General features: G+C 45.9%; 1 protein-coding gene across 1 annotated transcript in view; it reads left to right on the forward strand.

Moving 5' to 3' along the window:
* The window catches only part of TRMT2A (tRNA methyltransferase 2 homolog A), a gene marked incomplete at its 5' end in the record, with an annotated part of 103,206 nt that overhangs the window by 67,646 nt on the left and 22,440 nt on the right, over window positions 1-13,120 (forward strand). Inside the window, 3 exon segments of the mRNA XM_082243886.1 lie at window positions 2,803-2,914; window positions 3,978-4,100; window positions 4,222-4,301. Of these exon segments, the coding sequence (XP_082100012.1) occupies window positions 2,803-2,914; window positions 3,978-4,100; window positions 4,222-4,301 (315 nt within the window).

Genomic DNA, 13,120 nt, shown 5'->3' on the forward strand with positions numbered 1-13,120 from the left:
CAACATTTGTATCTTAAATGGAGGAGGCATATAAATAGCTACTAATAGCATGGTAACAGAATACACATCCAAAAGCACGGCCACATATCTGCCCCCTGGATCAGAGATCACCCTTTGGATTGAGCATGGGATGGATTTACTAATGAGGATGGAGACTTCTCTAGCATACGTGGAGTACGTGGCATGGAACGCCCTCTGTATCCACGGCATCCGAAGAGCTAAAATCATGTTTCCATCAAGGTGAGTCTCCTGCAGGAGGATGACATGTGGCTTAATGAGCTTCAAATGCTGAAAGACACTGGCCCGCTTGAATTTATTATTCAAGCCCCTCACATTCCATGAGAGGAGTCTTATATTGTCAGCCATGGGAATCAAGGAAAAAATGGTGCAGAACCCAGGTAGGGGCCGGAAACACAATGAAAAGGAAGTGGGACCCAAAAACAACCACCTCGAAGTACCTAGGAGTGAGAAAAAACTGGTGCTGAAGTCCCCGTGCCATTATACCAAAAACCAACTTAACTAACAAAAAAAAAAAGGGAGACAAAAAACGTTGTCCCAAAAAACAGTCTGGTATGTGGCTTTAATCCCAAACTGCCCAAAAAACCGAAACGTGCGACGTTCTTCCAGTGTGAGCAACAGTCTGGTAGAGAAGATGTCCCTACTGTTCCGAAGGGGCCTCTGAAGATACCGGAGCAACTGGTGTGCAGAGAGGGCAGCAAGACACCCCCCCCCCCCCCCCAACGACCAGTCACCAAAACCACCAGGCCGGGAGACCCCAACTGCAGGCATCATGGCACCATCAACAAACTGTAGGCATCCAGAAGGGAAAGTAGGTCAGGAGTATAGTGCCAACATCAGGGCAATCAGGGGCAGCATTCAACTGGAAAACAGAAAAGGACCACATCCAGAGGGCAAACACCCAGGAGCAAATCCGCAGACAGCCAGAACTCATCACAGACCATCCAGCCAGTCGGAAGCCTCCTGTGGAGTGTCGAAGAATTTCACCAAGCCCTTGTACTGCACCCTGAGCCTACTAGGATACTGCATACTGTAGATGATTTCCTTAGCTCTCAAGCGCTTTCTGACATCCATATAGGAGCGCCGACGGCGTTGTGTCTCCGCCGAAAAGTCGGGGAACAGCATGACACGAGCATTCTCATAGCGTAGCTCAGGGTGTTTCCGCACTTCCGACAGGAGCAAGTCTCTGACTCTGTAGTTGAGGAATTTTACCAGGAACGGGCGGGGGGGGGGGGCTCCAGGAGGTCTAGCCCCAGCTGGCACTCTATGAGCCCTTTCCACCACGTAGGTGGGGGGTAGATTCTCGAGAGAAAGAAGCTGCTTGAAGAACTGTTCCGCAAATGGAGCAGGTCTCTTTCCCTCCAGTCCCTCAGGGAGCCCCACCACTCTCACATTATTCCGGCGCTGTCTGTCCTCCGCATCGTCAGCGCGATGTTGCAGTGATTTCACAACCTCTTGTAGTTCAGCTAATTGAGCACTGTGGGAATGTGAGCTGTCCTCCACCTCCGAGATACGGTCCTCCGCAGCAGTGAGCCTCCCCCGGAATTTGTCCAGGTCATGGCGGATGAGCGTGCACTCTGACACCAGGTGATCTATGCGCACCATCAACGCTGCCTTGCAGGCATCAATGGCTTCCAGGATCGGGGTGGTTATTGCCCGCTGGTCCGCAGCTACCTCCCGGTCAGGTCCCCGAGAAGCTCCGGGAAGCAGGGGGGTCCGCAGGCCTCTGTGGCTCCATACCAGCACACGCATCGCCACTCCGCTGTGAAGACGTCGGCGCCAAAATGGCGGATGCGAGCCCGGGCTCTGACCTTTGGTGGAGCAAGTCTGACGCTGGTCCCGGGGCGGCTGCCGAGCCGGTTTGGGGGTCGAGGATGGCATTGTTGGAGTCCTGGGAGCTTCCCCCACAAGATAGGATAGGATAGCAGCCCCACCGCACACCGAAAACGGAGGTAATTTGCAGGATTAGCAGAGAGCTCCGGTCCGGCACGTCTACCCTCGCTCACATCCGTCCACGCCCCATTTTTTTTTTTTTTATTTTAATGACTGAAGAAACTAAGTGAGAAGCTAAAAAGCTGTAGCTGCTGGATTTTAATAAAGGGGCACTTTTTCCTAAACTCAGGCTGGTTTATTGCCAGTCTTCAGGTCCCCAGCGTCGGCATGTTTACTGTGGGAAGCTGACTTTGACTCCTTGCGGCTTCACAGTTGGCTCCCCACTATGCATGCGTGAGTCACACTGGCCTTTGTGAATGGACCCGCAGCCTCCTGGGACTGATGAGAACTTCTGGTTGAATCGTCTAGGCCTTCCCGCGGAAGTGTGAACGGCTACCAGACAAAACTAGGTACCCATTTGTCAAAAAAAAAAAACAAGTTTCAAAAGTGGAAGAGGAGGATGGGGGGGAACGACGGGGAAGTAGAACTTCCCCTTTTTAGGTGACGTTTCTGCTTTACCATTTGCAGCTTGCATTGCAGCTGAATTTGTTTTTCAAACTTTTTGGCCTTTATTTTCTGGTGATTCTGCCACTAGCACACTTCTGTCCTAGGGAGAAAACCTATAGAAAAATCTCCACTCCTCTTTTCCATAGCATAAAGAGGGAGGGTTTTAGTAGTCTTAGCAGATAATGTAATAATGTAAGGCTGCTGCACATGAATATATTAGCTGGAAAAGTTTCTGACAGAATTTTAAGTTTTTTTTTTTTTTGGTTTGTTTTGCACTTGCCATATATTTAAGAAGACCTTTTGAATTGTTTATTTAAAAGACCAAAAACAAATTCTGTCTTCTAGAAAATCCCCAAACCTGGAGGATTTACCTGTGGAGCATGTGAGTGGGGAGCAGTACATCCACGAGGAACTGCTGGGCCTCACTTTCCGCATTTCACCCCATGCTTTCTTTCAGGTAAATAGTTTTGATCAGATATTACAGAAATATTAACAAATTTGAAAGTGAAGATATACTTGAAATTTGATTTAATGCAGGCAATTGCTTTATCTTTAATTTGAAATCCTACATGAGGTTTTACATAACAGTGTTAGCTCTCACACTTTGAAAGTCCTACATTGCAACACATTTTATTGTTCAATTTTGTCTTTTTTTTTTTTTTTTTTTTTTTGGTACATGTTTTCACCAGAAAAGGGATTTTTCTTCCTTCTTATCAGGCCTAGCTATTTGACCTCATTCAATATCTGTCTCAAATTATACTATGTTTTCTGTTTTGTTTTTTTGTTTTTTTTAATGTTACTATGATTGCTTTTCACATGTTTAAAGTGGTTCTAAATGCTAATTATTTTCCTAAAATAAGAAAGACGTTATACTTATCTGCTCTGTGTAGTGGTATTGCACAAAGCAGTCTCTTCTGGGTCCTCCGCCTCATCCTCTTCTGTGAGTGCCCCCACAGCAAGCTGGCTGCTATTGGGGTATTTGTGCAGGCCCACTCCCTAGCCAGTCTATTCATAAACACACACAGCGCAGCTTGGCCCCTCTCCTTCCTCACAGGGTATGATTGACCGTAGCACAAGCCAATGACTCCTGCTGCGGCTTCTGTGTACTGTGAAAAGTGGAAGAGTGCCGCTGTGGAGGGACCTATTGATGGATCGAGAGAGGACTGGGGTGTGTGTTTTTAGGTAGATTTGAAGGGGGGGGTGGAGCTATACTACTACCAAGACATTTTTACCTTAATACATAGGAATTACTTGAATTTAGAACCACTTTAAGCAGAGTTTGAGCTGTAGAATTTAATTGCTGTGCCTAAATTAAACACAGCCTCCACATGTAATGAACAATATAGCTCACCCATTAACCCATAGAATGAAAATCTATCATCTTGTTTACAAAAAGCCAGTTACATTTATGTTATGCAATAAGTAAAATTCAGATTCTGTAAGAGCTGTAAATATTACCTAGGTTACCAGATGGATCCATTTTCATTAGCTTTTAAAGGAGGACCATTTATATATTTTAGGTTAACACACCTGCAGCAGAGGTTTTGTATTCAACGATTGCAGACTGGGCTCAACTGGATCAGAACAGCACTGTGTTAGATGTTTGCTGCGGGACAGGAACCATTGGCCTCTCCCTGGCTCAGGTAAAACCTTTCTGCCTTCCAGTAGTATGCTTTTACAGGTCTAACAGTACAATCCCACACATCCATTGGCTATTTAATTTACCTGTCAATTAACATTTTTTTTTTTGTGTCTTGGAAAAAGAGAGTGAAGAAAGTAATAGGAATCGAGCTGTGTCAGGAGGCTATTGCGGATGCCAAGGCTAATGCCAAGTTAAACAGCAAGTACCATTTTCTGCTACTTTTTTGCTTCCACAGAATTTTAATCACAAACCGCAGTACTTTGAAAGCTCACTAGCTACAGTCAGGTCCATAAATATTGGGACATCGACACAATTCTAATATTTTTGGCTCTATACACCACCACAATGTATTTGAAATGAAACAAGATGTGCTTTTACTGCAGACTTTCAGCTTTAATTTGAGGGTATTTACATCCAAATCAGGTGAACAGTGTAGGAATTACAACAGTTTGTATATGTGCCTCCCACTTTTTAAGGGACCAAAAGTAATGGGACAGATTAACAATCTTAAATCAAACTTTCACTTTTTAATACTTGGTTGCAAATCCTTTGCAGTCAATTACAGCCTGAAGTCTGGAATGCATAGACATCACCAGACACTGGGTTTCATCCCTGGTGATGCTCTGCCCAGGCCTCTACTGCAACTGTCTTCAGTTCCTGCTTGTTCTTGGGGCATTTTCCCTTCAGTTTTGTCTTCAGCAAGTGAAATGCATGCTTAGCCTGATTCAGTTCAGGTAATTGACTTGGCCGTTGCATAACATTCCACTTCTTTCCCTTAAAAAACTGTTTAGTTGCTTTCACAGTATGCTTCGGGTCATTGTCCATCTGCACTGTGAAGCGCCGTCCAATTAGTTCTGAAGCATTTGGCTGAATATGAGCAGATAATATTGCCCGAAACACTTCAGAATTCATCCTGCTGCTTTTGTCAGCAGTCACGTCAGCAGCCATACATGCCCATGCCATGACACTACCACCACCATGCTTCACTGATGAGGGTGGTATGCTTTGGATCCCGAGCAGTTCCTTTCCTTCTCCATACTGTTCTCTTCCTATCACTCTGGTACAAGTTGATCTTGGTCTCATCTGTCCATAGGATGTTGTTCCAGAACTGTGAAGGCTTTTTTAGATGTTTGGCAAACTCTAATCTGGCCTTCCTGTTTTTGAGGCTCACCAGGGGTTTACATCTTGTGGTGAACCCTCTGTGTTCACTATGGTGAAGTCTTCTCTTGATTTTTGTCTTTGACACACATATACCTACCTCCTGGAGAGTGTGCTTGATCTGGCCAACTGTTGTGAAGGGTGGTTTTCTTCACCAGGGAAAGAATTCTTCGGCCATCCACCACAGTTGTTTTCTGTGGTTTTCCGGGTCTTTTGGTGTTGCTGAGCTCACCGGTGCGTTCTTTCTTTTTAAGGATGTTCCAAACAGTTGATTTGGCAACCCTAATTTTTTTGCTATCTCCCTGAAGGATTTGTTTTGATTTTCAGCCTAATGATGGCTTGCTTGACTGATAGTGACAGCTCTTTGGATCTCATATTGAGAGTTGACAGCAACAGATTACAAATGCAAATAGCACACTTGAAATTAGCTCTGGACCTTTTATCTGCTCCTTGTAAATGGGATAATGAGGGAATAACACATACCTGGCCATGGAACAGCTAAGCAGCCAGTTGTCCCATTACTTTTGGTCCCTTAAAAAGTGCGAGGCACATATACAAACTGTTGTAATTCCTACACCTTTCACCTGATTTGGATGTAAATAACCTCAAATTAAAGCTGAAAGTCTGCAGTTAAACCACATCTTGTTTGTTTGATTTCAAATTCATTATAAAGCCAAAAAGATTGGGATTGTGTTGATGTCCCAATATTTATGGACCTTACTGTATTGTCAGCTAGTAATGACCTGCTGTTGTGGTATTCTTGTAGAATATTGGTGTATTGCAGGGGCTACCTTTTTTGTATCGTTGGTAATTTTTTAATTTCTTTTTAATAAAGCTAAAGTTTGGGTATGAATTTGGTTACATAGTTACACTGGCCCAGCTTGGATCAATGTAAGTATGCATATCCCATACTTAAGTGATCCTAGTGGAAGCTGCTAATCACTCTTGTAGTCATTACTACTACAGTAATCACAGCAGTGTTTTATATCCATTGCTAAGCGACTGTTCTGAATGGTAACCACAGGCGATCACTCACTGAGCACTGCTGCCATTACCGAATGCCTTGTATTTTTTTCAATGAATACAAGGTGTACTGTTATTGGATGAAGTGGAGATTGTGAGATCACCGCCATGCTTCTCCACCTCATTCAATCAAAGGGGCTTTGTATTCATTAAGAAAAATAAAAGGCGTTTTGTGAATGGTGGCAAACTGCTGCTAGCACTGTATTCGTGGCGACTACTACAACAATTTGAATAAAACTCAAGGCAATATGAAACGGCTCTACAACAGTGTAAAAAGAAAAAATCAAATACCATACAGTATCTCACAAAAGTGAGCACACCCCTCACATTTTGGTAAGTATTTTATTATATATTTTCATGTGATATCACTGAAGAAATTACACTTTGCTACAATGTAAATTAGTGAGTGTTCAGTTTGTATAACAGTGTACATTTGCTGTCCCCTCAAAATAATTCAACACAGCTATTAACCACTTGCCGACCGCTCACTGAGCTGGTACTGCGGCAAAGTGGCTCGTTATCATCCAGCGACGTAGACCTACGTCGCTGGACTCCTCCCCTTCTCGGCGGCGTGCTCCCACTATATTCAGACACAGCGGGAGTAGGGCCAGGGGAGGAGAGGCAGTGATCACCGCCGCTCTTCCCCAATCGTCGGGGATCGAGTGAGGAAATCCGCCCGCTTGTGTAAACACAATCCCCTCCCTCCACACACGTCCATAAGCACCAGGCATACATTTAACCCCTTGATCCCCAATAAAGTTAACCCCTTCCTTGCCAGTGTCATTATTACAGTAACAGCGCATATTTATAGCACTGATTACTGTAGTAATGTCACTGGTACCCCCAAAAGTGTCAAATGTCAGTTAGGGGTCCGATCTGTCCGCCGCAATGTCGCAGTCTTGCAAAAAAAAATCACAGATCGCCGCCATTACTAGTTTAAAAAAAAAACTAAAAATGACCTTATTTGCGTTTTTTTTTTTTTTCCAAGAATATGTAGCAGAAAACAAATTGGCCTAAAATTTTTTAAAAATTTTGATTTTTACATTTTTTTGGGGGAATTTCATATAAAAAAAATTTGAAAAATATTGTTATTTTTTTTCAAAAGGAACACGCAATGATATTTTGTTTTTAAGGTGAGCAGCCACTGCACTTAATGTTAGATTTTGTTGTGGGAAAACTGCACTGCTGTCACCATATTTTTTGAATCACTACATCCATGTAATAACAGACCTTTTTATATCACTGTTGCACATCACATTTTGGACATTTGTTTACAGTTTGGTTTAAGTACCATATTTTTTTGGGACTGTGATTCAATATTTTCACTTGTTAAGGCTCCATTCACACCTGGGCGTTTTCAGCTCCAAAAACGCTCAAAAGAAACGCTTCCAAAACGCCCAACAAGTAAAACCCCATTCATTTAAATGGCCCCTGTTCACATCTGAGCGTTTTGCAAAACGCCTGTAACTGAAAAAAGTACATGAGCTTCTTTTTGGGCTGATTACCAGCGTTTTTGATAGATGTCAATGAAAAACGCCTGAAAAAATTGCGGTAAAAATCGCGGTAAAATCACGGTAAAAAACGCTACGCTCAAGTGTGAATGCAGCCTTAATGGTGTGCATTAATTCGTATACACTGTTTTGCACATTTACTTTATTACTGTTCTATTATAATATTATGATCATTTGCACATGCACGTATATTTGACGCACCAGTGCACTTTATATGTATCATATATAGTATATATATATATATGTACTGTCAATGGTAATTGAATGTTTTTTTGTTTTTTTTTACACTGTTGTAGCACCGTTCCATATTGCCTTAAATTTTATTCATATTGTACGTGGAAACACTACAGGGATTGGCTGCTATGTTGCAGATATATAATCCTTATTATCTACTTTTCATTTTTGTATCATATACTAATATTTTTTCTGGTAGCGCATTGGTTCATTCGTTTTAAATACTACAACTTTTTTTGAAACTTCACAGGGATCGTTCAAGTATGAGATGGTGCACACTTACATTGGTCAAAGCTGGACCAATATAAGTATGCTATAAAGTTTTTATACCTAGACTTCAGCTTTAAAAGCCTAAGTTTAATCAAAAAACAAAAATCAGCACAAGAGACTTGCTATTGAGCTGATGTGTCCCTTGTGCTGCTGGCTCCTGCTTTCCTTAAAATCTTCATCCTCTGCCCCCAGCTCCCCAATCCCGCTGCTTTAAACTTGCGTTGCAGAGGGCACTAATAACTTGTGGATCTGCTGCGGGCACTAGCCAGCTATGCTTGCCTTTTCTGCCCAGCTCCTTCATTCATAGCAAACGTACTACAGCTTCCATGATTGAAACTTGATCTGTGAATGGAGGATACGCAAATGATTAAAAGGTCTGCCCACAAACGCGTTTTGTGATGATTTAGACTAGAATATTGCCTTTTGGCATGGAAAAGCTGATAACCGCAGTATGATGTTTACACATGTATTGATTATTGGCAGTGACAGTGATTTTTTTTTTTTTCCTTCTCCTCTGGTTAGTAGAAAAAGACGCAATGTATCTTTCTCCTTTCAGAAGGAAAAAGTACAGAGGGAAAAAATACAGGGATGGGTTTTACAGAAAAATCCCTGTGATAACCAATCACAGGCCTCCACAGCAATCATATGATTGGAAGCCGATCCTTCCGGCTCCTGATAGGTCATACAAGACCTGGAGCTGTTGACGGCATTCTCTGTACTTGAAGTGCGCTTTCGGCACAAAAGCATGAGCGCACATATGCTGCCCCATGGAAGGAGGCCTACTTCGGGGAGGCCACATTTGTGCATACACTCATCAGCAAGGGGTTAAACAAGCTAGCTGGCTTCAGCAAGTTTCAAGTAATTCTGCAGTTTACCAAGGTTTTTTGAAGTGACAATCAGCAGTCCTATTAAGATCTGTGTTTACCTGCCCAAACAGGAACTGTATTTGGTAATTTGACTTCAAAGAGAAGTATGGGTTTTACAAAAAAAAATTATACTCTCCTAGGGGGATGCATCATCAATCCAATGCTCCATCTGTTCCAAGCTGCCTCTTCATGGAGAACTGAGTGATCAAAGTCCACTGATCGCTGATTTCACCCCTCCGTTCCGAGCAAAGAGCCAGTGACTGTCAGTTGCCGCTGTCTGCTCTGCCCCTCCGGTGCTCACTGGAGCATCAGGCTGGGAAGAGAAAGGGAGCAGCTGGCTTAGTGTCCCGTCGGTGCAGCTGAGAGTCTGAGCCAGCTGCCAGTTTAGGCATCTGGATGGATCTCAACTGTAAGGTCGGGATCGATAAAGATCCTAGACCGGCTGAGTAACGCCAGCCGACAGCTGACTTCAGCCTGCTCTCGGCTGAAAACTGGTCACAGGAATGCAAAAATAACTGCACTCCTGTGATCCATAGGAGAAATATAGCCAAAAAAGCTTTTGCGATACTTTTCCTTTCCACAAAGTTTGCTGAATAGTCTATAAATTCTTTGTAAAAGCTTACTGTTTTTTAGTAGTAATCAATGTTTCTCTTACGTCCTCCGACAGTCGCCGCCACTTCATAATCTTCACTAATGGGGTAATTGACCTTTGCTCCACAGGAGTAGCTAGGCAACAAGATTTGTTAATATCAAAGCTTTTAGCATATCCCACCCCTAGGGGGTGGTCCCCTCAGTCAATACCTCCCTGCTTCCAGCATTCTCAACTCTGTTTTCAATTGCCTAGCTTAGGAGTAGCTGGCTGTTCCTGTGCTGGGGCTTTCAGTCTCAGCCTTCTATCCTCTTTTGGATTTTATTTCAAGTATTTTTCTCTTTCTTTTACTTAGCTGTTTTTTTCTCAGCATTAGTTTAGTTTTCTTCGGATGAAGATGATCATGCGGAGCTGGGTCTCGGTCTGGCCACCCTGGATCCGAGGGCTGTGTGCCAGGGGTTTCTCCAGCCTGCCATCGAGCGTTCAGCTAAGGTTTCCCTGGCATATTGAACGACCCATCCCTGTTCGCTGCAGGGATGCTGCCTGTGAGGTGGCTACCTCACCGGACGCCATTTGCGGTTTTGCACCGCAGTCCACTGCGTCCTGGCTGCGACACTCCCTGTCCTCAATACAGCGGTTTGGTCGCTAAAGAAGGCTCCCCACGCCATCCGGAATGGTAAGTAAATTTCTATGTGGGGTCCTGTCTGTTTGGGTGTCAGTCTGTGACTGTGTGACCCGCATGTCTGTGTCAGATTCCTGTGTGGAATAGCTGCCTTTCTGTGGGCTGCGGGGGGGGGGGCTCTCCCGCTCTGCTGTGTGAGATGTATGGGGCAGACTGGGATCAGACATGCTGTGCGGCGACCGCTGCTGCGGCCCGCCATTTTTCTCGGCAAATTGTGGTGACCGGCCCTGTGTGATACAGCGCGGTGTTTTGGCGCCAAACGCCGCCATTTTGGCGGCGATCGCTCCTGCATGCACATGTCGGCGCCATTTTCTTGTTGCCATGTTTGTGAAGCCTTCATAGGCTATATAAGGCGGTCAGTCATTGCATCACTTCCTTGTTCACTGGAACAGCGATCGGTGGCAGCAGCTGTGTGCTCTCTCCAGGTTTTTACCTTCCTTATCCTGTATTTCCTTGCTCAGTGCTCCTTATCCCTGCGGGGGTCGGTACATACAGTAGTGTGCGGTGGGCTGCGCTCGCAGCGGTCTTCAAGGGGCAGTCCTTTATTTCAGTTGATACTGGGGCATGGATTCTCAGGATTGCAAGTTTCCTCCCACCCTGGTGGGGGGCCAAGGGGCTGCTGCATCCCCCGAGGGGGCTGATCTGGCTGCTGTTGTAGCGAACTTGGCTTCTCAGGTGCAGATGCTAATGGCTGATCGATCCGCAAAGCAGCCCAGGTTATCTATTTCCTCTGATTCAGAGGGCGATGGGGCTGCTATGGCTGGAGTGCCCTTCTCAGGGTCTCGCTCATCTCTGGACCTTGTGGGGTCTGAGGGGGAGGCTGAGGTAGAAGGAGTTGATACTTCTCCCCCTGGCTCGCCTGAAGAGCTTGCACTCATGGATGAGTTGATTACTTCTATCAAGGAAACACTGCATCTGCAGGATGAACCATGTCCTCCTGCTTTGATGTCCTCTTATGGGACTAAAAGGAAACGCAAATCAGCGCAGGTTTTTCCCTGCCCTGCGGAATTTCAGCGCGCTGTTGATGAGCAATGGCGCAATTTAAAGAAGCCCTTTACTGTGCCAAGTAGGTTCACGCTGCGTTATCCATTTACACCCACCACTGATGAGCGTTGGTGTGTGCCGCCTCAGGTGGATCAAGCGGTGGCAGTTTTGACTAAATCTACTGCGATTCCTGCTGAGGATACCCCGGTGTTCCGGGACCCTACGGACAGGAGATTGGAGTCTCTGGCCCGTCATACTTATACGGTTGCTGGTTCTATGCTGAAGCCTATTTTTGCTTCCATTATGACAGCCCAAGCTATTGCGGATTGGACGCAGGTGCTCGGGCGCACCCTGGTGGCTGACTCTGCTCCGCCGACAACGTTGGCTATGATAGATCAAATTCATCAGGGTGTCATGTATTTGTGCGATGCGGACTTGGATTTAGTCCCTTTGGCTGCACGTCTCTCCAGTGTTGCGGTGTTGAACCGTCGCCTGATATGGCTGAAATGTTGGTCGGTTGACCAATCCTCTCGCAAGACTCTAGCTAATCTTCCCTACGCGGGATCTTGCCTTTTTGGCGAGTCTTTGGATACTCTGATAAAGGGAATTTCCAGGGGTAAGAGCACTCTTACCCTAAACTCACAAGAATAAGTTTGTTCGCGGTAAGAAGAATACCTCGTTCAGGCCCTCTCAGGGGTCCTTTCGTGCCTTTCGGTCACAATACAAGGGCAAGCCCTTCAAGGGCCAGGGCTCCCAGAAGAAGCCGTGGGCAGGGAAGCAGAAGTCCGGCCAGTCCGGGTCCGCTGCCCATACCAATTCGGCCTGAAGGGGCGCCCTCTCCCGGTTCTGGGGTGGGGGGTCGTTTGCTCGGTTTTCTTCGACCCTGGCTGGCCCGCATTCGGGACAGTTGGGTTCAGGAAATCGTTCGATCTGGATACAAGATCGAGTTTCTCTCTCGGCCGGCGAGCAGATTTTTTCCCTCAAATCTTCAGCTGTCTCCGGAGCGTTTGCAGGATCTGCACCTGGCAGTGCGGGACCTGCGGGCCCAGGGAGTGGTGGTAGCGGTGCCTCATCGGGACAGATTTCGGGGGTTCTACTCCAATCTGTTCGCTGTGCCCAGAAAGGAGGACAAGGTACATCCAATTCTGGACTTGAAAGCTCTGAACCGCTTTGTGCGGGTTCGCAAGTTCCGCATGGAATCCCTACGCTCAGTGGTGGCTGCCCTGAGTCCAGTGGAAGTCATGGCCTACATCGATTTTGAAGGATGCGTACCTTCACATCCCCATTTTCGAGGGTCACCAGAGGTACCTTCGATTCGCCATTGCGGAGGATCATTACCAATTCGTGGCGTTACCCTTCGGTCTCGCTTCGGCTCCGCGGGTTTTCACCAAGGTGCTTGTGCCGGTCCTGGCTTTGAGAGCCCAGGGCGTCTCTGTCTTGGGATATCTGGACGATATCTTGCTTCGGTCTGCGACCAGTCAGGGCCTGGTGAACGACCTGTCCACCACGATGCAGACTCTGCAGGAGTTTGGTTGGACGATAAATTTTCCAAAATCAACGTTGTGTCCATCGGTTCATCTTCGCTACCTGGGGATGATCCTGGACTCTGCTCAAGCGAAGGTCTTCCTGCCGGAAGACAAGCTCCGGACACTTCAGGACGAGGTCAGGTCCCTCAGGGACACTCAGTGCTCGTCCCTCCGGACA

The sequence above is a fragment of the Pelophylax lessonae genome, assembly GCF_965119305.1.
Source record: "Pelophylax lessonae genome assembly, chromosome: 1".
Taxonomy (NCBI): Eukaryota; Metazoa; Chordata; class Amphibia; order Anura; family Ranidae; genus Pelophylax; species Pelophylax lessonae.